General features: G+C 48.8%; 1 protein-coding gene across 2 annotated transcripts in view; it reads right to left on the bottom strand.

Annotated features, from left to right (window-relative positions):
* Positions 1 to 3860: 3860 nt before the first annotated feature.
* Positions 3861 to 26619, bottom strand: part of ZSWIM8 (zinc finger SWIM-type containing 8) — a 129522-nt gene continuing 106763 nt past the window's right edge. For both annotated transcript variants that reach the window (XM_024218757.3, XM_024218758.3), the window contains 10 exons: positions 24609 to 24761; positions 23518 to 23740; positions 23044 to 23333; positions 21559 to 21782; positions 20761 to 21243; positions 16842 to 17010; positions 14058 to 14231; positions 8045 to 8164; positions 6567 to 6745; positions 3861 to 4671 (listed from right to left, as the gene is read on the bottom strand). In XM_024218757.3, coding sequence (XP_024074525.1) covers positions 4468 to 4671; positions 6567 to 6745; positions 8045 to 8164; positions 14058 to 14231; positions 16842 to 17010; positions 20761 to 21243; positions 21559 to 21782; positions 23044 to 23333; positions 23518 to 23740; positions 24609 to 24761 — 2219 coding nt within the window. In that variant the 3' untranslated portion in view covers positions 3861 to 4467. The remainder of the gene's footprint in view (positions 4672 to 6566; positions 6746 to 8044; positions 8165 to 14057; positions 14232 to 16841; positions 17011 to 20760; positions 21244 to 21558; positions 21783 to 23043; positions 23334 to 23517; positions 23741 to 24608; positions 24762 to 26619) is intronic.

Raw genomic sequence — 26619 nt, 5'->3', positions numbered from 1 at the left:
CTCCCCCATCTGAAATGGTGCCCCTGCCTAACTGGCCTCTCAGCAAGGGCTATTATGACAAACCTGCCATTGGTCTCCAGTTGGGGGTGGGAGGTAACAGGATCATATACTATGACCCATGACTGTAATGGAGCACTTGTGCCGTAGAGCACATGAACTAGCCTCCTGCCTCATCTGGCATAGGGGCTATTCACTAAGTATTGGCCTTGGGGAAAGCTGGCGCCATATTTCCAATCAATTGAGGACTCCCATAAATCACTCAGGCCACAAAAGTGCAACTGGTCCCTCCCATTGCTCCTCGATGTCTCTCTCACACACACACACACACACACACACACACACACACACCCCGCCCCACTGCTCCAGGTGGCGCACAGCACCTGATCCTCAACTCTGGTCATACAGCAGCAGGATTCACCCCACACCCTCATGGCCTCTGGTGCCTGCTCCAGCACCACATCCATCCCCTCATCTCCCCATCACCTCTGGCTCTGCTGCCTTTCTGGCCCTGCATCCACCCCCCTCCCCATTCGCCTGGGCCCCCGCTGGCTCCTTGAGGTGGGGAGGGGAGTGTTAGTGCAGGCACCAGCAAGAGTTGGTGGCTGGACTCAAGGCCACCAAAAATTTTGTTGTGGGAACCCTTGGTCCAGGCTGAATATGCAATTGCCCTGTAAGGCCACAGGTCCTCAGCCATGCAGAACTCTTCCTAGAGAGGAGTGACTGAAATGCACCCTGCTGGGACATGAGGCACGTTGAGAAGGCTGAGAGTAAATCTAGCTTCCTCAAGGATTCAGACTGAGTGAGATTTAGAGCCCTACTCAGGTCTAAGCAATGCCACATTCTCTCCTCTGGCCTCGAGTTTAGGGCAGGGCCTCAGGAAAAAACCTCCAGGTTCAGTGGAAGCGAGACCCAATCTTAACTGATGCCATCCTTTGCCCCTGCCAGGTTTTCTCCCACTTCAGAAGATGAAATCGTGAGGCTAATTCCTTCACCCCTATTCTCAGAAGTAACCAGCAGGAAGAAAGTCATCTTGGGCAACAAATGCTGATTTAATAATAGAATGTTATTAAATCAGTAAAGGCTGCTGGGTGCCACTGGGGCTCAACTTAGCTGAAGTCACACTGCTACTCATCAGGGATGTCCTGACTGCCACACAGCCTGCCCAAGCTACCCAAAAGCTCTTGTGGTAGCAGGTGGGAATGTGCCATTTCCAAGGTATCCTGCAAGGGCGACTGTTTGCCTTCTCCCAGGAACATGGAGGAAACTTCAGAGCCCCTTAGACTGCATGGCAGGGGAAAAAATACCTTCCTCATTAAATGCTCCTACTCACGCTCAGACATGCACTCCAGCATAGCTCAAGGAGACGGTTTCCTAGAAGCCTTATTCCTGGGCCTTGGGGGAAGTCCTGTGAGAGACGGGCAGAAACCCCTAAAACTATTTTTACCTGGACCCCTGCCTGGCTTGGCCATTTTGCTCAGTCCACGTTTGTCTTGAGTGAGATCCCGTCCCATCCAGTGAACTCCCCTATCCCTTTTGCTGTGCCTGCTGAGGCTCTGTTGTGGCTGCAGCTCCCCTCCCTATACTGGGAGCAGTGGCCAATCACATGAACACAGAAGGCTCCCCATCTCCCTCCCCCTCCCCCCAGAAGCAGAAAAGAAAATGAGTACAAGACACCACTGTGAGACATACACGGTGATGCGCACAGAAAAAGAGCACCTGTCCCACTACCTCCTTTTGGCTACAGAGATCATAGGGGCTACATGGAATTAGAGCTGGTACATTTCCAGCGAGAAATTCCCCACTAACCTCATACAAGCAGCCTCTGCTGTGTTAGCCCAAACTACGGATCCCAGTGACAATACTCTTCTCCGCATTGCCACCTCCTCCTGATGGTGGTTCAGGTGAATCTAGACACACACAATCTCCCCACTGTAAGTTTAGTCTCCAACTCCATATTGTGGTTTAACCAAGTCTCTGCCCTTCCCTTTATCGCACATTTTAAACTAAACCCACATCCTCAACTCAGGACTATCACCTGTGCTCCTAGCACTTATGTAAGGTGTGTAGCTTTGCCGCTTTCTCCTGTACTTCCTGCCTTTCTTGGAGATGATAGTAAATGTTCTCCTTTGTCTCCCCCGTCCCGCCCCCACTGTTCTTCACTTAAACCTGGGGGAAGCGGGAAGGTTGGGAGACAGTTTTCTTTCAGAGCCTTCCTGATAACCCAGCAGTGACCCCAGGAGGTAGCCCTACTTTGAGCGGACAACCCCCTCCCAGCACAGAGAGCACACCCATGTGCCAGGAACCCAAACCTCTCTTTGGATCACCTGGCCGTCTCCATTTTCAGCACTGAAGATAACTTGAGTCAAACCCAGCCGTCAGTTATGCAGCACCACCCGTTACCTTTTACAATGCCAGTCTTCCAGCGTACTTGAGTGGATAGCCAGGGTACTGAAAGCTCCAGGGCTCATAAGGGGGCCAAAGTTTGAATTCACATTCAGTGAGACACCAGCAAAAACCTCACCTCTGTCAAACGTAGATGTTTATGGAGGCTCATTATTACAGCAGCTTTTTAATTTGTTTTTCACCTGTCTAGGGTAGGAAACAAAAGGGCAATGTTGGAGCTTTTAACAGGGGCCTCAGGCAGGGGAGAACCAACACTTGAGTATTACCACCAAACTTAAACCGTTCTCATCCACTTCAAGTGAGAGTCAATAGCTACTGGAACAACTTACCAAGGAGTGCGGTGGATTCTCCAGCACTCAAGATGGTCCCTTCTGGCTTTAAAATCTATGACATTTTTTCCCGAATGTCACTGGAGCTCGTTTGGATTAAAACATCCCCCGATGGCACTCGAAGCTCAAATGCAGGAAGAGCCAGAGAGTTAAACTCTGTTGGTACTGGCCAAGGCAAATGAAGAGCAAAATGCACAACTAGTGAAAAGTGCAGGAGATTCTTAATTTCCTTTCAGGTTTAATGATCTGAGGAGCCAGCAGTAACACATGAAAGGATTTTTTTAACATGTCTATTTAACATGGCAGCAACTCTTTACGTTTCCTTGATATAAAAAGAAATGTTTTCTCAAATGAACATTCCGTAGCACGTCCACCACAGTCTCGCTCACTTATTCAGCTGAATATCTCTCCAAACTGAGCAGAGAGCTAATATTTGTCACTACATACCATATAAAGGTTAGGTACCGTTAAGGGAGAGTAGTTTCTGTTAGTACAGGACTTTGAAGACGTGACGCTCTATGCACAGTAAGAGCCAATTATTCTATCGCTCACTAATAAATTAACAAACAGAGCCTTGGCATTCAAGCCCTGATGAGGGAACCTGGTGGCCAGTGAGCGTTAAGCAAGAACACATGGGAATCCCCACTCCTTTTACACTCAGCCATGAGAATTGAGAAGGAACTCCCCAGCCCCCGATAGATAGGCCAGCTAAGGTGCTGTCTATTGAACGGTTTGGAGAAAAGTCCTCTTCCAGTGCTGTGCCAGGCAAAAGATTCTCCAACCTGCCACAGTTTTACTGAAAGCGACGACCCCCACGCCCACCTCTACCAGCCTGGATTTGCCCAAGTGCAAAGTACTTGTGAGCCCTTCAAGAGCTATCACTGGTCCACGGCAGGAACATTCCACCAGAGCCGAGAGAAAAGGGAATCAGTCTAAGAAAATGAGTGTTTAATCAGGAAACGAGAAGAGACCAGGGGTAAGAAACTGATTACAGGAGAGTAATACCCCAGCCAAAGGAACACGATTGTACAACTCAGAACATCCTACGGAGCCAGCAGTGCCTGGGCAGCAACCCTCCTGGGAAAGAGCCCCAGCAGCTCAGCCAGGCCTCCAGGCAACTGAGCACACAACTCTCCAAGTCTCAGCCTCTCCCATCAGAAGCTGCTGCAGGGAGTTGTGGAGGTGGGTGGGCAGCGAGGAGCTCCCTGCTACTCCAGCTTCTCTCAGCAGGTGTTGCTGCGATGAATGGCCTGGGAGCTCTGGCTCTGCAGAGCGCGGCCCCAGCCTCCCTGACAGAAGCTGGCGTGTGAAGAGAGAGAGAAGCCCATACAAAAAAAGAAGTTTACACATTTATAAATGCCAAAATAAATATTTGTTTGAAGACAGACTCTCCCCGCCCTCAAACACGCGCACACACACTGCAAACCGCTCGTGGGACAGCCTCGGGGCACGGGGCGAAATCAAGGATACACCGCAGGGAAGCCAGCTCAACTGCTTCTTATTTCCTCCCCCTTACGAAGGCCGTGGCCTGCGGGGGGTCGGAGGAAGAGCAAGTGACGCCGAACACTACTATGCGGTGGCGCTGGAGAGGAATGTCACGGTATAAATACATCAGATCAGTGGTTTCCAACAAGTTAAAACTAAAATAAAAAAGACACCATAAGGAACGATGGTGTGATTGGAACTAAAGCTACCCAGGGTGGGGGTCTGCAAGTCTGTAGCATTCTGCCTGCTGTCACGGGGAGAAGGTGGTCATTTCCAGAGAGACCCTTTGCCACAGCTCCTTGGTCTGCTTGCTGCGCTTTAGGTTCTGGAGGATATCGTTGAACTGCATCATGCCCATGGGAGTCAAGCAGAAGGCGCTTCTGGCGCTGCGGATGGCATTCACAAAGTCATCGTAGTCAGCTGGGGTGAGGTGGATCAACCGGTGGTGGATGTACTGGGGGGACAAGGAGACAGCATTAAGGTGTTTGCTCTCTTCACCTTAACGCTGGCTGTGAAGTGCTCAGCACAGGGCTCAATTGCTCCCAAGGTGAAACATCACAGGATTCTGCAATAAGGGTTACCAACACCAGCACCAAGACTCAGAGGCTCTGACCAGCAGGATAACTGCTACAACAGATGACAGCGCTATGCCTCACACCCCACGGAAACCAACGGGGACACAATGAAAATCCAGGTCTTCCACCTTACTCTGCAACAGGCAGCTACTACAAAGCTCCTGAAGGAGAGAACCTATCAGAGTGCAGCAAAGAAAATTCCCATGGGATAAGGAAATCCCCCACACCCCAGTCAGCTCCACACATGCAGCCTCCACCAGGCCACGTGCATTCTGCAGGTTACACACAAGGGCCATTTATAGTTCCATCCACCCCAGCACGTTCACGGTGTCTGCTCCACACCTCCTTCCCACTGCTACCAGGGCAAGGGAAGCTAACCCTTTTGAAAAAACAAGGAGGAATCCTTGTGGCACCTTAGAGACTAACAAATTTATTTGGGCATAAGCTTTCATGGGCTAGAACCCACTTCATCAGATGCATGAAGTGAAAAATACAGGAGCAGGTATAAATACATGAAAGGATGGGGGTTGCTTTACCAAGTGTGAGGTCATTCTAACAAGATAAATCAATTAACAGCAGGATACGAAGGGAGGAAAAGTAACTTTTGAAGTGGTAAGGAGAGTGGCCCATTACAGACAGTTGACAAGAAGGTGTGAGTAACAGTAGGGAGAAATTAGTATTGGGGAAATTAAGTTTAGGTTTTGTAATGACCCAACCACTCCCAGTTTGCTGATACAGACTAACATGGCTACCACTCTGAAACCTATCCCTTTTGAGTAACACTGATGCTAAATTGCTGCAGGGTAACTCCACGTTTTCTGGTCCAGGGGCCTGAAACAGTCACCCCCACCAGTCTCTTGGCTGAGGCCCCAGTGCTGCTGGCCCAGTGCACGAGAGGATGTTCCTTTCACGTATTTTGCAAAAACATTTCAAGTCAAGCTTCAGTAGTTCTCACACAGAGATCTGTCACACCAAACAGCCTCTAGGTGGCAGGTTAATATATTCAACAGAGCTATTAGATCAGTGTCCTCACCCCTCTGATAATTTATTCACAGAGCAACTGGTGTGTGGGTTGGTCCCCTGGCCATTTTTGCCAGGACTGCCCTGGGTTGGAGGCACAGCCCTATCCCATCCCAGCTGGCCACAAACTGGGATTTGTCCTGTTTTCAATAAACCTGGGATACCTAGGCACTCCCAGGGCCACTGGCCAGCCTGCCTCCTCTACACACCTGTGAATGGAAGTGCGGGAGAAGGGTAGAAAGGGGTCTGGAAACCTGAAGAAGGGGAGCTACAAATGGTAAGAGAGGGGACCCAAACAGAGGGAGAGAGGCAGCCAGGTTGGGCAGGAGATGTGGGAAGAAAACCTGGAGTGGGGGGGGGGCGGGGGAAGAGGATGCAAGAGTGAAAAATAAGGTAGAACTTGGAGGCAGGAAGAAGTGGGGAAGGAAGAGAACAATGAAAGGTGTAGGGTGCATGGAGCAATGGGGTAAGACGCTCCACCACAGGGCTGGAGACAGGAGCAGGCAACTTGAGGCAAACACTCAAGCTGGCAGGTGCCAGTGGGACAGGGAGGGGAAGAATGGGTACTGTGGCGTGCTTTGGAGACAGTCTCTCCGTGCTGGGAAGAGATTTCCCATTTGATGCATCAGTTCAGAAAACTAGACAGATCAGCCCAATCAGAGCAGCCAATGGATTCCCCTCCCTCCCCATGCCAGAGCAGTGCCTGCAGTTGCAGAGAACCTGGCCTGGCAGCAGGGGTCAGGCAGCACCCTACCTGCATGTATGCCTGCTGGCACCGCTGCACCAGCTGGTGGAAGGCTGGAGTGCGCAGGTGGTTGTGGACATGGGCAGGGTTGAGCCTCTGTAGTGCTTCCATGATGATCTCCTGCAGCACAAAAGGGCTCAGCACCCCCTTGGCTGCGCCAACGCAGAACTGATGTACATAGTTTACACCTGCACAAGAAAGGAGGGCAAGAGCAACAGGATGTCAAGGAGAGAGGAGAAACCAACCCATGAGAAATCAATCAACTCCCAAGTTGGCAGCACTGGCTCTAGTTGGAGAGATCAGCGTCTGGAGCTGCACTTCCCGTACGAGGGAGAGGCAGAGACCAGGAAACACAACCACACTCCAGGGGACAAGAGTTCACACTCATAAGTATCTATCAGGAGTGAGGAGAGACGGCCCCACTCCTGGCGTTTCTCCCAACTTACATCCCTTTAAAGGAACATGAAAGGAAACTGTGCACTGGGGGGATCATCCAACCACCAAGACACTTAGCTAGCCTCCATTTCCATTCCCTCTGCCTTCCCTCCTGGGACACATGGACACACAACATCAAGTCCTTGGTAAAACTGGACAATTTTGGAGTTTCCACCACTGCACTATAACCAGTGCAGCTCCCCAGTGACACTAACAGTGGAAGCCCTAGTGTAGCTGGGCTTCGGGCACTGTCGTCTAGGCCTGCTCTTCCCGCTTGCAGGGGTGGCTAAGTGGGAGAATCAGAAATTTGCTGTTCAGACCAGACCAAAGAGGGCTGGGGATATAGAACTGGAGACATGTGCTGTTCAGAAATCCTGATGGAACGTTGTTTTGTTGCAATCTGCCAACTGGCAAAATCGGAATGTTTTGTGGAGATGGTGCCATTTTGCTGAACTACCAAAGAAACCAGACAGGGTGCATGTGGGGTTCCCAGGCTTCCATGGTCCCAGCCAGCCACTCAGTCTGCCCCAGGGCTGGAGAGCCAGGGCTTTCAGGGTCCACAGCTGTGGTGCAATCCACCTGCCCCTGGGCTCCATTCCCTTTCACAAAGAATTTCCATTTTTTATTTTTGTTCTTTATTGAAAGTAAGTTTGGAAATATCGAAATCCTCAGTGAAATGGAATTGCCTTTCTCCACACAGTTCTCCTGGTGAGTCAGGCATTTATCATTACAGAGGGTCTCAGAGAGCATGAATACCAGGAAAGGCAGGGGTGGCACAGGGTGTCTTAGGTCTGTGGCCTGGACTGCAACACCTAGGGGCTGTTGAAAATGCCAATTAATGAAATTATTGGAGCACTGTGTCCTGTCCAACTGCATGTGCTCCAGAGAGGTCACCACTGAATGGGCAGAAGTGGACCCAACCAATTCTTTCCTGGTGCAGTTGTTCAATTCTGAGGCCCACTGATTCTACCCTGGGAGATGAGGAAACAGGGCCTTCCCTCCAGGGCACAGAACCCTGCATGCAAGGGCTAGAGAGCTCCCCTGCTCCTTACCTAGCTTGGCAGCTAACCCCAGGAGCCATTTCACATCCTCTGTGTAGGGCGGGCTGCGGGAGAAGTTGTTGGGATGGTCGTTGTGAGCTCTCCGGCCAAGCATCTCCAGTGCCAGCATCCCTGCAGGAAGGGGGCAGTCAGAGTCAAACAGCATTCCAAACAAGCAAGGAAGAGGCACCCTGACCCCATGGAGATTCTTCCCCTATCCAGCTGACCTAGCTCTATACCATCCTGTAGGCTGACATCAGATCCAATGAGTACATTTTCCCAACCTGAGAAACAGCTCTGTGTAAGCTCAAAAGCTCGTCTCTCTCACCAACAGAAGTTGGTCCAATAAAAGGCATTACCTCACCCACCATACCCTGGGACCGACATGGCTACACCACCACTGCATACAGAGCAGATCCCCTGGCAGCAAACAGGAGATAAAGTGCACACCAATCCCAGGCTGGAAATCTCTGCCGAGCAAACAGCTCCCTGGGGCTGCAAAGGGACTTCATTAGCGCTCTTGGCAGTTCTGGTTGCATGCGGGACCCCAAATGTTTTGCTAGGTGAGCTGGCAGCACATTCTAATAGCATTGCTATTGGTTCCCCTTTGTTCATGGACTCAGAGCTTACACAGCCAGAAGGGACAGTTGTGATCATGTAGACTGACCTCCTGCATAACACAGGCCATAGGACTTCCCCAAAATAATTCCTGTTTGAACTAGACCATGTTTTTTTAGAAAAACATCCAATCTTGACTTAAAAATCGCCAGTGATGGAGAATCTACGACACCCCGTGGTAAATTGTGCCAACAGTTAATTATTCTCACTCTTAAAAATCTGTGCCTTCCTTCCAGTCTCAAGTTTGTCTAGATTCATCTTCCAGCCTTTGGACATTACTATACCTTTGTCTGCTAGACTGAAGAGCCCATTATCCAGTATCTGTTGTCCATGTAGGAACTTCTAGACAAATCAAGTCACCCCTTAATCTTCTTTTGGTTAAGTTAACCAGATTGAGTGCGTTTTCCAGCCCTTTAATCGTACTTGTAGCTGTGCTATGAACCTTCTCCAGCTAACCATTCCTGAGTTGCGGACACCAGAACGGGGCACAGTGGCCCGGCAGTAACAGACAATCTAAAGCAGCACGTTCAGCTGCAAGAGACAGACCATGCAGTTATGCTGCAATGCCCACACTTCTGTCATTTCAGCTTTTCCAGTCTGGTCGCTCCTCTTCCTAGCTGTGCCCTCCCACATCGTCTCGCTGGCTTATCACTTACAGCATCAATTTCAAGCTCCTTGTCCTCACTACAGGCCTCCACCCCATTCCCCCACAACTCACGCTCCCTCTCAGCCCTCATGCTTCAGTGCTCTCATTTACCGCTTCCACTCGGTGACTGTTATCATCCTGCCTCTGTGGCTGCAACCAGAAAACAGTTACTAACCTGTTTGGTACCTGTTGTTCTATGAGATGTGTTGCACGTGTCCATTCCACTTCAGGTGTGTGCACCCAGTGCACTAGCACCAGAGATTTTTCCCTTAGCAGTACCTGTCGGGGCAGCACATGTACCCTCCGCTCACGCTGCTACACAATGACATAAAGGACAGAGCTATCCCTGACCCGAGTCCCCTCAATTCCTTCTGACCAGACAGACTTCAATAGATAGAGCTCTGCAAATCCACAGCTATCCGCTTCATATCCACAGATATCCGCATCCGCAGACCATTTCTGTGGATTGCGGATCCAAATTTTATGTCTAAAACCTTGTAAATCTGTGGCTATCCGCAGGTCATTTTTGCGGATCGGATGCAGATACAAGTGACATGGGGTTGCAAAGAAGTGCGCGATTACCAATTGGACAGCGGAAAGCAGAGAGCTACTAGGTGCACCCTGATGGAACTAATGGGCAGAATTTGCTGTTGCAGGTATAACAAATAGTCCAGTACATGTTTTATTGGAGCTTGGAACCAAGAAACACCTTTTTGCTGAGACGAGAGGGAGAATCTTTTCCACTTAAAGAGGTAAGTGCACCTAGAAGATTTTCTACTATTCCAGAGGACATTTTGCACATCCCTTGAACAGAACTCCTCCTGAGGTGTTAACCATGGAGCATCCAGTCTGTAAGGTGAAGGGCTCCGGGTTGGGATGAAGGAGGTGACCGTGGTCCCATGAGATCAGGTCCAGGTCTGGCAGTAGTGTTAGTGGAACCCTGGTAGAGAGGGTCAGCAGTGTGGAAAACCAATGATGGCGAGGCCACGCCAGTGCTATGAGGATAATGCAAGTGTTTGGTTTTTAACAGCACCCAGGGTAGGAGCTGAACCGAAGGTATGCATACGTTGGACACTTTTCTGTTGTCCTGGAAAGACAATCTATCAGAGACCCCAAACTATGACCTCCTCATGAACAAAGCTGATGTGTCGTCGGGTTGCAAACAGGTCTATGTGGGGAACGCCACAGGGTTGGAAAATGTGTCTGACTCTATCTGGGTGGAGAGACCACTCATGGTACATGATCTGCTCAACAGGTCTTCCAGACTCTTCTGGACACCCAGAAGGCAGGAGGCTTTGAGACGGATTGAGCCATTGATGCAAAATTCCCAAAGCAGAATTGCTTCTTGGCCCAGAAGCGATGACTGGCCCCTACTCCCTGTTCACACAGAACATCACCACAGTGTTGTCTGTAAGAAAAGACAGTTACCTTTCGTAAATGATGTTCTTCAAGATGTGTTGCTCATGTCCATTCCATGTTAGGCATGCGTGCTTGCCACGTGCATCAGTGTTGGAGCTTTTCCCTCAGTGGTATCCATAGGGGACCGGCTCTGGCACCCTATGGAGTAGCGCACGAATGCACTGGTATAAGAGGCACCACCAGCTCCCCCATCCCTCCGTTCCTTCTTGCCGGAACTCTGACTGTGGGGAAGGAGGGCGGGTCATGGAATGGACATGAACAACACATCTTGAAGAATAACAGTTACGAATGGTTAGTAACTGTCTTCTCTTCTTCGAGTGCTTGCTCATATCCATTCCATTGTAGGTGACTCCCAAGCAGTACCATCAGAGGCAGGTAGGAGATTATGGACATGTCGATTGCAACACAGCTCTGCCAAATCCAGCGTCATCTCTGGTTTGCTGGGTAATGGCATAATACATTGTGAACGTGTGTACCAAAGACCACATTGCGGCCTTGCAGATGTCCTGGATAGGGATGTGTGCCAGGAAGGCAGCAGAAGATGCCTAAGCCCTAGTCTAGTGAGCCTTCAATATCGGTGGAGGCACAGCCTGCGCCAACTCGTAACAAGTACGGATGCAGGTGGTGATCTAATTTGAAATCTTCTGAGAGGACACCAGAAGGCCCTTAATCCTTGTGCTATCGCAATAAAGAGCTGGCTCGATCTGCGGAGGGGCTTGGTGTGTTCCAGGTAGAACGCCAGGGCGTGCTTGACATCAAGAGCATGCAGCTGCCTCTCCTCATTGGTTGTGTGAGGCTTTGGATGTGGGACCAATCACTTAGGAAGCAGGCTAGCATTTCGGAAAACACCAGGGTAGGAGAAACTGGCAACCTGTCCTTGATGAGAATGTCAAACTAACTGCTTGGTGTTCCCAGGCTGTCTGGATGAGCTCACGGCGAATGAAAGAGGCGGCACAGGCGATACCCTCCTGCAACTTTTCCCTTTACTCCTTGAGGCAAACAAGCATTCAGCAGCCATGCAAGAGACTGGGATATCTCGGGAGGGAGGCACCCTCTTTAAGAAGCCCTGGTGGGCCCTGTAATCATTTGGGGATGGTGAGGAAACACTGTATGCTACCGCCCATCGGGCAATCAGGAGGATACACCCAAGGTTGGCTGAGGTGGAGCTTCCCCCAATTCCTCCAAAGGGGGAGTCACTGAGGCAGACTACCCGTGTTCAGTACCAAGCTCGGTACCGGAAGCAGCTCTTGCCTGCATGCTTCATGACATCTGCTGAAGGATGCAGAGGAGGGAGGGTTCATAGACAATCTGGAGGCAGGGGGAAAACCCCACAGGTTCCAAGAGAGCCACTGATATGGTCACAGAGCGGATCCCTACTGGCCAACCAACACGGAGGCTCTGCTGGATACCTGAGGTGAAAACCTCTTGGAGAAGAACGATGGCTTATGTGATGTGGCTGCAACACATAAAACCCGATTTCTGACTCTGACAATGATCCTGAATCATCCGACCAAGGAGGTATGGAACCTCTTGGTGCCAGGAGTCCGGAGAGGACAGCATCAGGGAAATCTTTGCCTGCCTGCATCTCAACAGTACTGTACAAGGGGGTACCCAGAGTGTCCAGAAATGCCTGCCGAACCGGGTACTGAATTCTTGTAGCTGGTAAATACATGCAAGAATCACTCAGTACCAGATGAGATGTCTCTTGAACCACGGGCATAGCTGGCACCAAGAGACTCAGCAGATGGCTTGTCGCAGCACATGCCTCAAGCATTGACAGCACAGGGAGAGATGACGATACCACTGAATGGCATTCCTCAGAGGTGGGTCTCAACAGCACCCATACCAGTGCTGGAGCTGTCTGGACTGGGGAGTGCCTTGGCACCAAGCACACGCTACCCTCCTTCCCAGCTTGTTCGTTGGACTGTAGTGCCAGGGACCATGATCTCCTAGACAACAGGTCCCTCTGTGCAGTTTTCAGTGCTGCTTCTTCATTACCAGAGAAGATGATCAGCATCGAGACTCTGCCATGACAGGAGGAGCGCTCCTACCCAAAGCAGAGGAGCTTGGTGCCTCCCTGTCCCTGATGTGAGCTTCTCCTAGGCACTTCAACACCTGGAGCACAGGTCACTGACTGGCACTGGCTTCTTGCATCCATCACAAGGTTTGAAGCCTGTGGACTGACGCATACCCCGGTACTGGGCGTTGGCACCCAAAACTGCCAGGAACCATAGTGTGCATTTAATACACCAGTTTGAAGAAAAAGGAAACCTACTAGTAAAAAAAACTACACCCAATATAAACACTCAGACAGGGAGAACACTTGCAGTAGCAAGGTAGACTGCACCGACAACCATCACAGGCGGTAAGGATCTGAGGGGGGTTGGGGGTAGCTTTGCCCTTTATACCATGGCACGGCAGCACAAGGCTGCCGAGAGTGCATGCGCCACATGGACAGGTACTGCTAAAGGAAAAATCTCTGACGCTAGTGCACAGGGCGTGCGCACCCCTGAAATGGAATAGACGTGCAATCACACGAAGAACTCCCCCCGTTACTGGCTGATGAGCACCTTCTCCTCCCTCAGAGCACTCCTGAAAAGCCACTTCTCTTCCAGGCACCCTTCCCTTACAGCTTCTCGCCCCAGATTTACCCTGGCTCTCCCTGCCTCAACCTACTGCCCTGTGTCTGTCGTACCTGTCTCGCAGTAGACACCCTTCAGGGAATGTATTTGTAAAATTTACAGCACCATATAAATTAATATGATCTGTGACCAGTCAGAGGCCCTGGGGCTCCAACACCCCCAGGCCAGTGACAGTCCAGGTGGAGTTTCTGGGGGATTATTTATTGTCTTGTAGCCAGTTTGCCCAGGAATGCATATGGGCACATGTGTGGCCCAGGGAGAGCGAGAACTGGAGGCATGGCCATAGCTTAACAGCTCTGCTAGGAGCAGCAGAAACTGAATCCCAGTCTCCCACATGGCTGCTGAACACTCATTTGCCTGCAGAGCTGTATTTCATTTCATCCCCTTCATAACCTACCCAAACTCCTGAACATTCATTTGCTGGATTATTGGACTGTTTCCCCATTGCATGTCTATCTACCCTTCCTGTCCGCATAGCTACAGCAGACTGACAGTGCTCAGCAGAGATACTGGACAGTCTGAAATTGCCCTGTCTCCACACCTCAGAAACAACATGTGACAGTGAACAATCCTTCCCCAGGGTGCCATCATCACCAGACTGGTGCAGTAGGGAATTACCATACAGTGGTGAGAGCCTCCTGCAGCCCTGCCCTGAATCCCTCTCGAGAGGGCCATGGGAGCCACGATTGGCTGTCCTTACCAACTCGGTAGGCAGAGTGGAGGTAGTGCAGACCCTGGGGGCTCACAGGCTGACTGTGCTGTTCATCCTCTGAAGGAAAGCCCCCTGTAACAAGGGAATTGGGCTGCGAGGAAAGAGCCGTCAAGGGAGCCCCCTGAATTGCTGGGAATGTTGACCCCGCATGGACACTCCCTACTGGAGAGAAGAAACAGCAGCATTAAGACATACAACCAAGCCTAGGAAAAGGTTCTTAACTCACCTTCTCCCTCATGACACACGCACCCCTTTCTCCACCCATGCCATCCTGCTAACTGCCCCATTTGAAAGCTGCAATCATACTGGTGGAAAACAGCAGAGACACCTTTTAAGTGGACTGGAAAAAACTGGGCTGCAAGGCACAGAGTGGAAATAGGATCCATATTTTGCTTAAGAAACAGGGACTGAGTCTTCTAAAGAGGGTCAGTTTGCATGCATTCCTGCCCTACTCTGCACACCATGTGCTACAGACGCTAGGACTCATTAATACACCATTTGATTTCTTTGCAACTCGGGCTTGAGGAAAACTGAAATGACGTTTCAGACCAATGTCTGTGTGAACAGAGGGCAACTCAGCTGAACAGAGAGGGTAGCATGAGTCACGAGAGCTGTTGACTTCAGTGCCTTTTACTGGGCTTAAGTAACACCTCTGATGGTGACTTGCCCAAGGGTGTGGGTCTCTGACCAGGGTACCTCAGCTGAGTTCTCCACTGAGAGTTGGCTGGGACAGTCATTCAGAAGGAACACTATTAAGAAGGGTGGAACAGTAGGTGAGGTGGGATCCACTCCCCCTCCCTCAGCTACATCTGCAGTGTCTTTGTAGCATCGCTGTGACTCCAACAAAGCTCAGTATGGCGAGCGTCCTATTGTAGACCAGCCACTGGTGCTTTTATATCTCTGACCATGGAGATGACAGCTGAGCTTCCACCAGAGCCAGCATCAATAAAGCTAAACAGATACTCAAGAGCGAAAACCTCTAAAAAAGCTCTGTGAGGGCAGAGAAGGAATTGAGGGGGACATCTCCCCAAGTACACATGGTAGAAGCTGGTATGTTATGTCAATTTATGCATGTACAATCTTAAGTAACATTAAGTGAGTCAATAAGGTGGACTCAGGCAAGGGATCAAAGTTTATCTGAATCTCCCCCAGAGAAGGGCATTAATAGGGAGAGTTGTGGCATGCCTCACAGCTTCAGAGTAGATGCCATTATTTCACAGCCTCCCTATATGCAACTACATCCATCTGGCTGAGCGAGTCAGCCTGGGGAGGAGTCTATGTTCTCATTTCTTCTCATTCATGTTTTTTTCAAAATATGCTCTCTGTCGCTGTATACGTTAGTTAAGAGATGAGCATGTGTCAGATGCACGCTCCCCAAGAGACAATGTGTGTCTCATGACCAGATCTATCTGACCTCATCACACAAGCAGACAGAAAGATGTCAGAAACACAAATTACAAAGCTAAGTGAAATCCCTGCCAAGGCAAGCCAGGGAGACTGACCCCTAGGGGTGTGCTGAGCATCACCCAGACCTAGACACCATCACATGGGTAAGCACTTTCTGAACAGTATCCAGGCATTGGCAACAGTGTTTTAAAAACTAGAGAGTACATAAACTGCAAGAGAATCCAAACTCAGGTAAGTCGCATCCTGGCAGTCAGAGAGGGGGCACTTTGTATTCATTTACATTAACCTAGGATGAGCAAGCAGCCTGCAGACTCCAGCACATCAGGGAAGAGAACAGCAACTGCTTTTCTAAGCTGAGAGTTACAACCACTGCACAGCTGAAGTCTGAAGCTGAAAGTAAAGGCGCTGGGCTGAGCAGACCTGGGGAGTTTTAAGATCCTGAGACCTCCAAGGTTTTTCTAGTCATTTTTACATCAGTTAAAATGAGTGAAAGTGCATTTTAAAAAAAAGCAGAAAGAGGAGCCCCTTTTCCCTGAGCATCTGGATGGGAGGGAGGACAACATGCCTAGCAAATGCCCCTGCTGTGCTGGCTCTTCCAGAACTTTATCGGTTGGGAGGCACTGGCAGTACTTACAGTAAGAGCCAGCCCACTTCCAATTGCAATACTGCTCTTGTAGAAAGTAATTCAGCCCAGGTCCAGCTTTCACCTGCCAGAGCCATGCCCCACAGGAGCAGATCAGTGATAGTCACACACAGCAGCTATTCCCAGCACTGCACACTGGCTGAACTCTAGCCAGACTGCAGCATGGCAGAGTCACTCAGAGACTGTCCCTGACGTACTCCTGCTGACACAACCCTCTCTCCTAAGCAAGTGCATTTCGGGCAAGACCATTTCCAAGCTCTCACGAAGATGACAAAGGCTTTGGAAGTCTCTGTGGCAGAAGTTTGGCTGCCTCCTGCCTCAAGTACCTCACAGCATCACAAATGACACACGTGCCTTCCCTTACTTGAAGGGCTGCAGATGGGAGGAGAGAGAAATAAAGCACATCCAGTTATCTGGAGTCAGACTGCTAGCAGGTATCTGCCTCAATTCAGTCTGAGGGGGTGAAACTCTGGAAACTTCAATGGATCGACACTGTGAAGTTCCACTTGCTGGTTTACTTCTGATTGGTGCACTAGGTGTTTCCCCATCATGGGCCTAACCTCCTTCTGCATGTGCATCTCTGGGCTGCGATGCACACGCTGGGCACATTTCAAAACAGTGATAGTCCTGTCCCAGGTGCATCGGTCCTGTCTGGGATAAAGCTGGGAGGACTATGACCCACACTTCTATTACCTACAGAGTCTGGGGGCCAAGATACTCACTTGCTACGTTGGAAGACAGTGACAGTCCTGTCTCGGCATGGTACGGGTGCACTGCAATCTGTGTCATGGATGGGACGGGCACACCGGGAAATGACACTGCTGTAGCTGCCAGAGATGGTGTTGTTACAGAATAGGGATACTGTGCTCCTATGAATGCTGGGTGGACACCCTAGAAAGGAAGCTGGGTATCAGTCATAGGAACATAAGAATGGCCATACTGGGTCAGACCAAAGGTCCATCTAGCCCAGCATCCTGTCTTCCAACAGCGGCCAATGCCAGATGCTTCAGAGGGAATAAACAGAACAGGGCAATTTTGAGTGATGCCCCCGTCATCCAGTCCCAGTTTCTAGCAGTCAGAGGTTTAAGGATACCCAGAGCATGGGGTTACATCCCAGACCATCTTGGCTAACAGCCACGATCCCTCCACGAACACATCTAATTCCTTTTGGAACCCAGTTATACTTTTGGCCTTCAGACCATCCCCTGGCAACGAGTTCCACAGGTTGGCTGTGCGTTGCGTAAAGTACTTCCTTTTGTTTGTTTAAAGTTAATTTCACTGGGTGACCCTTGGTTCTTGTGTTATGTGAAGGGGTAAAAAAACACTTCCTTATTAACTTTCTCCACACCAGTCATGATTTTATAGACATCTGTCATACCCCCTCTTAGTCATCTCTTCTCTAAGTTGAAAAGTTCCGGTCTTATTAATCTCTCCTCATATGGAAGCCGTTCCATAACCCTAAGCATTTTTGTTGCCGTTTTCTGAACCTTTTCCAATTCCAATATATCTTTTTTGAGATGGGGTGACCATATCTGCATGCAGTATTCAAGATGGGGGCATACTATGGATTTATATAGAGGCAATATGATATTTTCTGTCTTATTATCTATCGCTTTCTTAATGAGTCCCATCATTCTGTTTGCTTTTTTGATTGCCGCTGCACATTGACTGGATGTTTTCAGAGAACTATCCACAATGACACCAAGATCTCTTTCTTGAGTGGTAACAGTTCATTTAGACCCCATCATTTTATGTGTATAGTTGGGATTATGTTTTCCAATGTTCATTACTTTGCATTTATCAACATGAAATTTCATCTGCCATTTTGTTGCCCAGTCACCCAGTTTTGTGAGATCCTTTTGTAGCTTTTCGCAGTCTGCCTGGGACTTAACTATCTTGAGTAGTTCTGTATTATCTGCAAATTTTGCCACCTCACTTTTTCCAGATAATTTATGAACATGTTAAATAGGACTGGGCCCAGTACTGACCCGTGGGGGACACTACTATTTACCTCTCTCCGTTCTGAAAACTGACCATTTATTCCTACCCTTTGTTTCCTATCTTTTAACCAGTTACCAATCCATGAGAGAACCTTCCCTCTTATCCCATGACTGCTTATTTTGCTTAATAGCCTTTGGTGAGGGACCTTGTCAAAGGCGTTCTGAAAATCTAAGTACACTATATCCACTGGATCCCCCTTGTCCACATGCTTGTTGACCCCCTCAAAGAATTCTAGTAGATTGGTGAGGCATGATTTCCCTTTACAAAAACCATGTTAACTCATCCCCAACAAATTATGTTCATCTATGTATCTGACGATTTTGTTCTTTACTACAGTTTCACCCAGTTTGCCCGGTACTGAAGTCAGGCTTACTGGTCTGTAATTGCTGGGGTCACCTCTGGAGCCCATTTTAATAATTGGCGTCACATTAGCTGTCCTCCAGTCATTTGGTACAGAAGCTGATTTAAATGATAGGCTACAGACTACAGTTAGTAGTCCTACAATTTTACATTTGAGTTCCTTCAGAACTCTTGGGTGAACACCATCTGGTCCTGGTGACTTATTACTGTTTAGTTTATCAATTTGCTCCAAAACTTCCTCTAATGACACCTCAATCTGGGACAGTTCCTCAGTAAAAAGAATGGCTCAGGTTTGGGTATCTCCCTCACATCCTCAGCCATGAAGACCGATGCAAAGAATTCATTAGTTTCTCCGCAATGACCTTACCGTCCTTGAGTGCTCCTTTAGCATCTCGATCGTCCAGTCGCCCCACTGGTTATTTAGCAGGCTTCCTGCTTCTGATGTACTTAAAAAATTTTACAATTACTTTTTGAGTCTTTGGCTACTTGTACTTCAAATTCTTTTTTGGCCTTCCTAATTATATTTTTACACTTCATTTGCCAGAGTTTATGCTCCTCTCTATTTTCCTCACTGGGATTTAACTTCCACTTTTTAAAGGATGTCTGTTTGCATTTCACTGCTTCTTTGACTTTGTTGTTTACCCCATGTTTTTGGTTCTCTTACTATGCTTACTATGTTTTTTAATTTGGGGGTATACATTTAAGTTGAGCCTCTATTATGGTGTCTTTAAAAAGTTTCCATACAGTTTGCAGGGATTTTACTTTTGGTATTGTACCTTTTAATTTTTGTTTAACTAACCTCCTCATTTTTGTGTAGTTCCCCTTACTGAAATTAAATGCTACAGTGTTGAGCTGCTGTGGTGTTTTCCCCGCCACAGGGATGTTAAATTTAATTATATTATGGTCACTATTACCAAGCAGTCCAGCTATATTCACCTCTTGGACCTGATCCTGTGCTCTACTTAGGACTAAATCAAGAATTGCCTCTCCTCTTGTGGGTTCCAGGACTAGCTGCTCCAAGAAGCAGTCATTTAAGGTGTCAAGAAACTTTATCTCTGCATCCCCTCCTGAGGTGATACGTACCCAGTCAATATGGGGATAGTTGAAATCCCCCATTATTATTATTATTGAATTTTTTTATTTTAATAGCCTCTCTAATCTCCCTGAGCATTTCACAGTCACTATCACCATTCTGGTCAGGTGGTCGGTAATATATCCCTACTGCTATATTATTATTATTCGAGCATGGAATTAGTATCCATAGAGATTCTATGGTACAGTTTGGTTCATTTAAGATTTTTACTTCATTTGATTCTATACTTTCTTTCACATATAGTGCCACTCCCCCACCAGTACGACGTGTTCTGTTCTTCCGATATATTTTGTACCCTGGTACAAATCCCATTGATTATCCTCATTCCACCAAGTTTCTGTGATGCCTATTATATCAATATCCTCATTTAATACGAGACACTCTAGTTCACCCATCTTATTATTTAGACTTCTAGCACTGGTATATAAGCACTTTAAAATCTTGTCACTTTTTAGCTGCCACCCATTACATGATGTAATTGAATGAGACTTTTTATCATTTGACTGTTTCTCATCAGATCCTACCTGTATTTTATCTTCCATACTCTCCTCCTTACTAGAACATAGAGAATCTCCATTAATAGATCCTCCCCTAAGGGATGTCTCTGTCCGAACCATGTGCTCCTCCACACCTGTCGGCTTTCCCCCAGCCCTTAGTTTAGAAACTGCTCTACGACCTTTTTAAGTGCCAGCAATCTGGTTTCATTTTGGTGTAGATGGAGCCCATCCTTCCTGTATAGACTCCCCCTTTCCCAAAAGTTTATCCAGTTCCTAATAAATCTAACCTCCTCCTCCCTACACCTCTGCTGCCTAGACTGCCAACTCTTCAGGGATGGGACATTTCTGTAGTGTGCCTAGCATACTTTGGGCACTATAGCAATACAGTTGTAATGCCAATAGCTAATACTACACTTAATGTTCTCAAGTTGCTTTTCATGCATTACCCACCCATGGGAGGTAAGTAAATAAATCTGCTTTACAGATGGGAAAGCTGGGTTAGAGACATGAAGTGACTTGCCAAGGCCACTAAGTGAATCAGTGGCAGAGCGGAGACTGGAGCTCCAGAGATCTTGGTTCCCACCCCAAGCTCACCCCACTAGACTATGTTCCCTCTCGAAGAAGCTGAGCTAGGTTATCATGAACACAGAGGATTATCTATAGAACACCAGGCCACTGATGGTGACTCACCTGGGGGTACGCTGAGCCAGGCACAGGGAAGACTGCTGGGCGTGGCATGTGCTGGATTGGGTGTCCAATATACTGGGGGTTACAGGGTATATGGGTCTGGAGAGTAGTGTAGGGGTGCAGGCCCTGGGTGTGTGCATGTGCCATTGCCGGCCCGGCCATTGTATGCTGCTGGTAGATAGTTGACCCCACAGAGATCACCGGCACTACTGTGGCTGCTGCTGTCACTGCAGCTGCCACTGTCACAGTGGTGGGCTCAGCAGTCACCCTGCTGTCTGTCAATCCGCGCACTGCTTCAGAGCCTGCCCGGGCACCACTGGCGCTGCAACCAGTGGCTCCTTCTCTCTGCGCCGGGGTCCCACCAACAGTCTGTTCATAGAGCCAGTACCACTGGTGTGCCACTTCAAACAGGACTTCTGGGTACACCCCACCTCCTTTGGCTGCCTCTTCCACGGCCATGCAGGCCTTCTCCAGCATCAGGTTATCCTGAAAAGGGGGCAGAGAGTGGAGAAAACAAACCCAACAGCATGAGGGATAGGAGAAAACTGCAGCAGGTAAGATACCAAGAACTGCAACATGCCTCAGAATGGCCAATGCTGCCCAAAGCAGCCAGCCAGCAGGATAATAACCAGAGACTGCCCACAAAGGATAGGAGAAATCTCTATAATGCAGCACTGAAATCAGTGCTGTGTTACTCTGTCTTCACAAGGCAGGGAGGAGCCAATCCCACTGATACCAGCTGACTCCCTGGCATGTCCAGGACCTTTGGAGGTCAGACTGCCCCCAGGAAGAGATGCTCACCTGCTCCTTGCACTGCACCAGGGCCCTCTGGATCTCGTTTGGGTTCAGGGCATGGGCATGGGGCAGGCAGCTGAGTGCCAGTTCAGCAGCTGCTCGCACCATATTGGAGTCCCTGGCCCTTGAAGCCCTGTCTGCCAATGATGCCACTTCCGGAGGAGTCAAGTGTCCATCCCAACACTCCACCAGAATGTTCAAGGCTGCGCTGCCAATCTCCATGGCCTGCCCTAGTAACCAGAGGGTAAGAGAAGGATGAGCATCACACACCACCCTCCACAGACTCAATCACAGCATCAATCAGCTCTTCTGGGGAGAATCATAGACCCATCAACTCCGAGGCCAGAAGGGACTATTGGGCTCACCTAGTCTGACCCCCTGTATAGCACAGGCCAGAGACTGCCCCCAAATCATCCCTAGAGCAGATCTGTTAGAAAAACATCCAGTCTGGATTTTAAAATTGTCAGTGCTGGCGAATCCACCACGCCCCTTGGTAAACTGTTCCAATGATTAAAAATGTGCACCTTGCTTCCAGTCTGAATGTGTCTCATCTCCACTTCCAGCCACTGGATATTATCAGGAGGGTTAAGGTTAGAGACGCCATGACTCTGCAGGGGGAGAAGCCTGGAATTCCCCAAAGTACAAGACGTCCCTTGGGGAAGGCAGGTGGAACCCAAGTGCTCTCCTCAAGCTTCATGTCCGACTGGCAAAGGTAGGGCCTTGAATAAGCAGGGAGCTCACGCTCTTGCATCATGCTAGTAGTGACACAGCAGCACTGCGGAATCCTAGAGACAGCTCTGTGCAGCTGCTCGACCAGCAAGACAGGCATGGTAGGCCAGAGCGCTGTCTACAGGGGGAAGATGGAAGGCAGCAACAGGACAAGCTAGCCAAGTGTCCCCCACTGCCACTGGATTAACATTCCCCTTAGATGGCCTGGAGAATGCCTGAATGTATGTTAATGCACAGGAAGGAGTCAGACACTTGTAGAGGGCTTGGGGGATATTCCAGCCTGAGAAAAGGGAACTAATTTTTCCTTATATGAGAAATTCATAAACATTCCTTTAGCTTTCCACTACGGCTATCTGAGCTCTCCAAGCCACAGGGGGGAAGCTAGTCTGAGTGTAATGGGGTAGAGGAGGAAGGCCAAAGTCTCCAACATGCTCAGCCACAACAATGGTTTGCAAGTGTCTCTCGTCAGCAGAGATCCTCAGAGAGGCCCTATCCCATTAAGACAATCCTATGGGCCCCCGCCTTGCCCAGAGACTTCTGAGCACTGCAGCTGGTTATGGTGCAAAGTCAAGAAGCAGGTATTGGCACTGGAATCCTCCCCAAGCTGTAGTAAGCACCGCCTGTGCAAATCCTTGCCACCTGGTGTGTGCAGCTGTCCATGGCAGGCTGCAGCTGCGTGCATCGGTGTCTCAGCAGTGATGTTACTAAGATCAAGCTCCCCACCCCTCCAGATAAAGAGAACCCTAATAATGCTGCCCTAACCTGTGATCCAAGAGACGTGTGATGAGTAGGTTCGAGAGAGCCAGTTGGGAGACACGAAGTTGTGCAGCCCTAGTGCATAGAGCCCAATCTCGAAGGCGCAGAGATGGAGGTTGCGGTGGGGCCCCTGGTGCCCACCACTGGAGGAGGGATGAGTGAAGATGGAGGTACTGCTGTTTCCACCTGCCTTGATAAGAACGGTCTTGGCCAGTTCAAAGTAGAAGTGAGCAGCTGCTTCTGAGGGTTGGTTTGGGACGTGAGGTGCATGGCTTTCCGGCCGCCTCCCTTTATACCTGGAATGACAAGATACAGGAGCCACTCGGACAGGAGCAAGCACTCACAGAGCTCTTCTCTTCAGGCTCAGCGAGCTCTCACCAGCAGGCACTCCACAGATGTACACATGCCCGTGTACACACTTGACTCCGGACCAAGGAAGCCACGAGGTGTCATGTACTGAGGGAGGAAAGTGGATCTTACCTGCCAACTTCCACAGTCTTTGCACGTGCTCCACCACTGGCTCTCCTGCTGCCACTCGAGGACGATGAGCCCAGTGAGTCACTGGACGAGCTGCTGATGCTGTCACTATCCTGTCCTCTGCCCCAGGAGGTGGCTGCCCATCCCCCACGAAGGGGCCGCCGACTGAGGGTTGGAGAGCTGTCAGAGGTGGTTTCGGGAGCACTGCTGTCAATACTGGCCATGCCTACAACACCACAGACAACAAAGGGCACGTCAACGGGCAAGCTCCTCTCCAGGACCATTGCACACCTGAACAGGTTCCAAGCCGTTCACACCACAGGCAGTGTAAACAGCTGAGGAGGGTTTCATTTCTTTGCAAACCACAACTGGAATGTACATTCATAGACAAAACTGGCCAGTTCATCCAACCAACCCTACACTGATTTTGTAGTTTCAAAATACAGAGAAGTCCACAGCGTCCCAACGGAGGGGGAAGGGAAGCCTGTTGCACACATTTCCCTGCCACGCGCACTCCATGTAGATCTTTGGTACATTTTGATGACGAGAATCGAAGCAATTGTACATATCAACAACCAAGCCCAGCAGACTGCATATTTGTTTTATGGTTTTATCGAAATAGTGCAGTAGAACGTCCCCATTGTATATACGATATTTAACATCCCATCCAATTTAAACAGAAGAGTTCCCCACCCGCAATCCCAAGGCAACTTACCCCCAAACACACCCAGTTCCCACAGAAAGCAGCAGAAAGGGGGGTAACTCAGCCAGTGAGCCAGTGGCAGCGTATCTGAGTTTGGCACAGAGCCCAAAATCATGGTGCCCTGCTCCCTGGGCCAGCAGGAGCTGGGGGCACCGTGGAAACAGTGCACCCATTCAGATCCAACATACCTAATTCGCTAGCTAGAACACAGCTAGTGTTAAACACAAGGGACTTTACAGGGCAAGACCTGTGTCCCCACCCCAAAGAGCTTTCAGACAGACAAGAACTGCTTTTTTCACTGAGGGGAGAGACTGACAAGAGAGTGGAATGGTGGGTGAACTGATTTGTCCCTGCAGAGGGCCTAGCACAGCTACCTGTGTGTTTCTCATACCTGTGTGTTTCTTCTTCTGCCTGACAGGTGAGCCCCAGCATCTCCCATTGTATCCACCTCGACTTCCAAGGGCCAGACGACTGGGAACCTTCCCCTCCTGTTTCACGACACTGGACTCCCCAGGCGGCTCACAAGGAGACCTCTGAGAGCTCTCTGGACAAACGGGAAAGCAGCAAGAGACAATGAAACAAGTCTTGAAATGTATGTGAAGCCAGATGTCTCTGAACACCACCATGCCTTTGTAAAGGCATAAATGCGGCTTCTCTTGCTCAAAAGAAATGCAGCCAGGTGAAGCACCTGGGGCTGTGAAGGATAATCTGCCAGACCTGGATTTTACGTTGTGTTTCAGGTCCTGCCCTGTCCACCTTCACCTTCCCCTCATGCTCTTCAGAAGAAGAGCAGGACATTTCCAATAAGCAAAGGCCAGGATTCAGCATACAACAGGAAAAGAGCTGTTTCTAGAAGCGACTCTTAAAAGGTCACTTGTTCCAATTGCAACTGCCAAGGAAAATCCAAATGATCCCTTCTTACATTACAGTGGTAGCACAGCGATAGTGAATTCTCTTAAGCTTTCAGTTACAGTATTCCTACATCCTTAGGCTAAACCTTCATACTAAAAGGTCCCTAAAAAACAGAATATTCTTGTGGGGCTGTTTAAAAAGAAAAAAAATAATAGGGTTTTACATTAGAAGAGCTTTAAACAAAGAGGTTTTAATGTCTTTTTAAATTCTCACAATTCTTTTTTAAAGACACTGCTAGTATTAAATAATCACTTATTTTCCAAAAATGTTCTTGAAGATTCTTTTCCTGTAAAGACAGAATCAGAACACATGGGACTGTATTAGCTGAGAATCAGGATAGGGTTGCTAGGACACGCAAATGAAAGAAACACAGGAGTGTCAAAATCGCTGAGTTGCTAATTTAGCAACTAAAGAAAAGATGATCTAGTGGTTAAGAACCAATACTGAAGGGAGGTAGACTGAATTCTACTCCTGGCTCGGACACTGACATATTATGGGGTTTTGGGCAAGCCATTTAAGCTGTTTCCTCATCATGTATAAATAAGGTTGTAGGGGGAAAATACAGCAATTAGTACATGGTCATGTAATTAAAAACTATACTATACTGTAATGCATATGCAGAAGAGGTAAAGCTACAGATATGCATAATGTTTCCAGTGGTGTCAGGCTCCCACGGGGTCACATGGAAAAAAAAAAAAAAATCACACTCAGCACTTAAAGTTTACTGAGCCATGAAGTTTTCCACAAGAACCAGCAAAACATTTCTGCCACTCAAAACTTGAGGACAAATTGTGGCATTAAGCCTCAGCCTTGCAATGGGACTGCGCAGAACTGCAGTGTCCCAGCAAGAGCGCAGAGAGACAATGCCTCCCCCCAGGCTCCTGGGGGATGCAGCCATCGTGTCACACTTAGAGGTGACAGCTTGTACTTTTGCAGCCAACCAAGAAGATTTATTTCCATGCTAAACTTCCCGCCCCAGCAGTTTTAGCTGCTCAAAGAAAGGTCAAGACCTTTTTTTTTTTTTTTTTTTTTTTTTTTAAATAAAGGGGAGCAAAATGTATTTTTCTAATTCCTTTTGTTCATAATCAATGAACTGTTTTCCTTCAAAGTTAAAAAACCCATTGTCAGAGATCAGGCTTAGAACGGTTCAGTTTAACAGCTCAAACTTTCAGAGAGTTCCATGCAGCTGAAGCCAGGGGTTTAGAATGGAAATGCTCCAGGAACCTTTCCTGTAGCTATTGCTATAGTCTCCAGCTATAATCATAGAATCATAGACTTTAAGGTCAGAAGGGACCATTATGATCATCTAGTCTGAGCTCCTGCACAACGCAGGCCACAGAATCTCACCCACCCACTCCTGTATCAAACCTGTGTCTGAGCCATTGAAGTCCTCAAATCATGTGTTGGTAGGAAGAGGTTAGAAGGGAACACCTCTCTTGCACTGCTTGCCATTCCCATACATGTCATGTGAGGTTTGCCATTAAAGCAAG

Source organism: Terrapene carolina, unplaced genomic scaffold (genome assembly GCF_002925995.2).
Source record: "Terrapene carolina triunguis isolate 2854851 unplaced genomic scaffold, T_m_triunguis-2.0 Scaffold310, whole genome shotgun sequence".
NCBI classification, from domain to species: domain Eukaryota; kingdom Metazoa; phylum Chordata; order Testudines; family Emydidae; genus Terrapene; species Terrapene triunguis.
The sequence above is the reverse complement of the archived record's forward strand: the minus strand, read 5'-3'. Positions and strand labels throughout refer to the sequence as shown.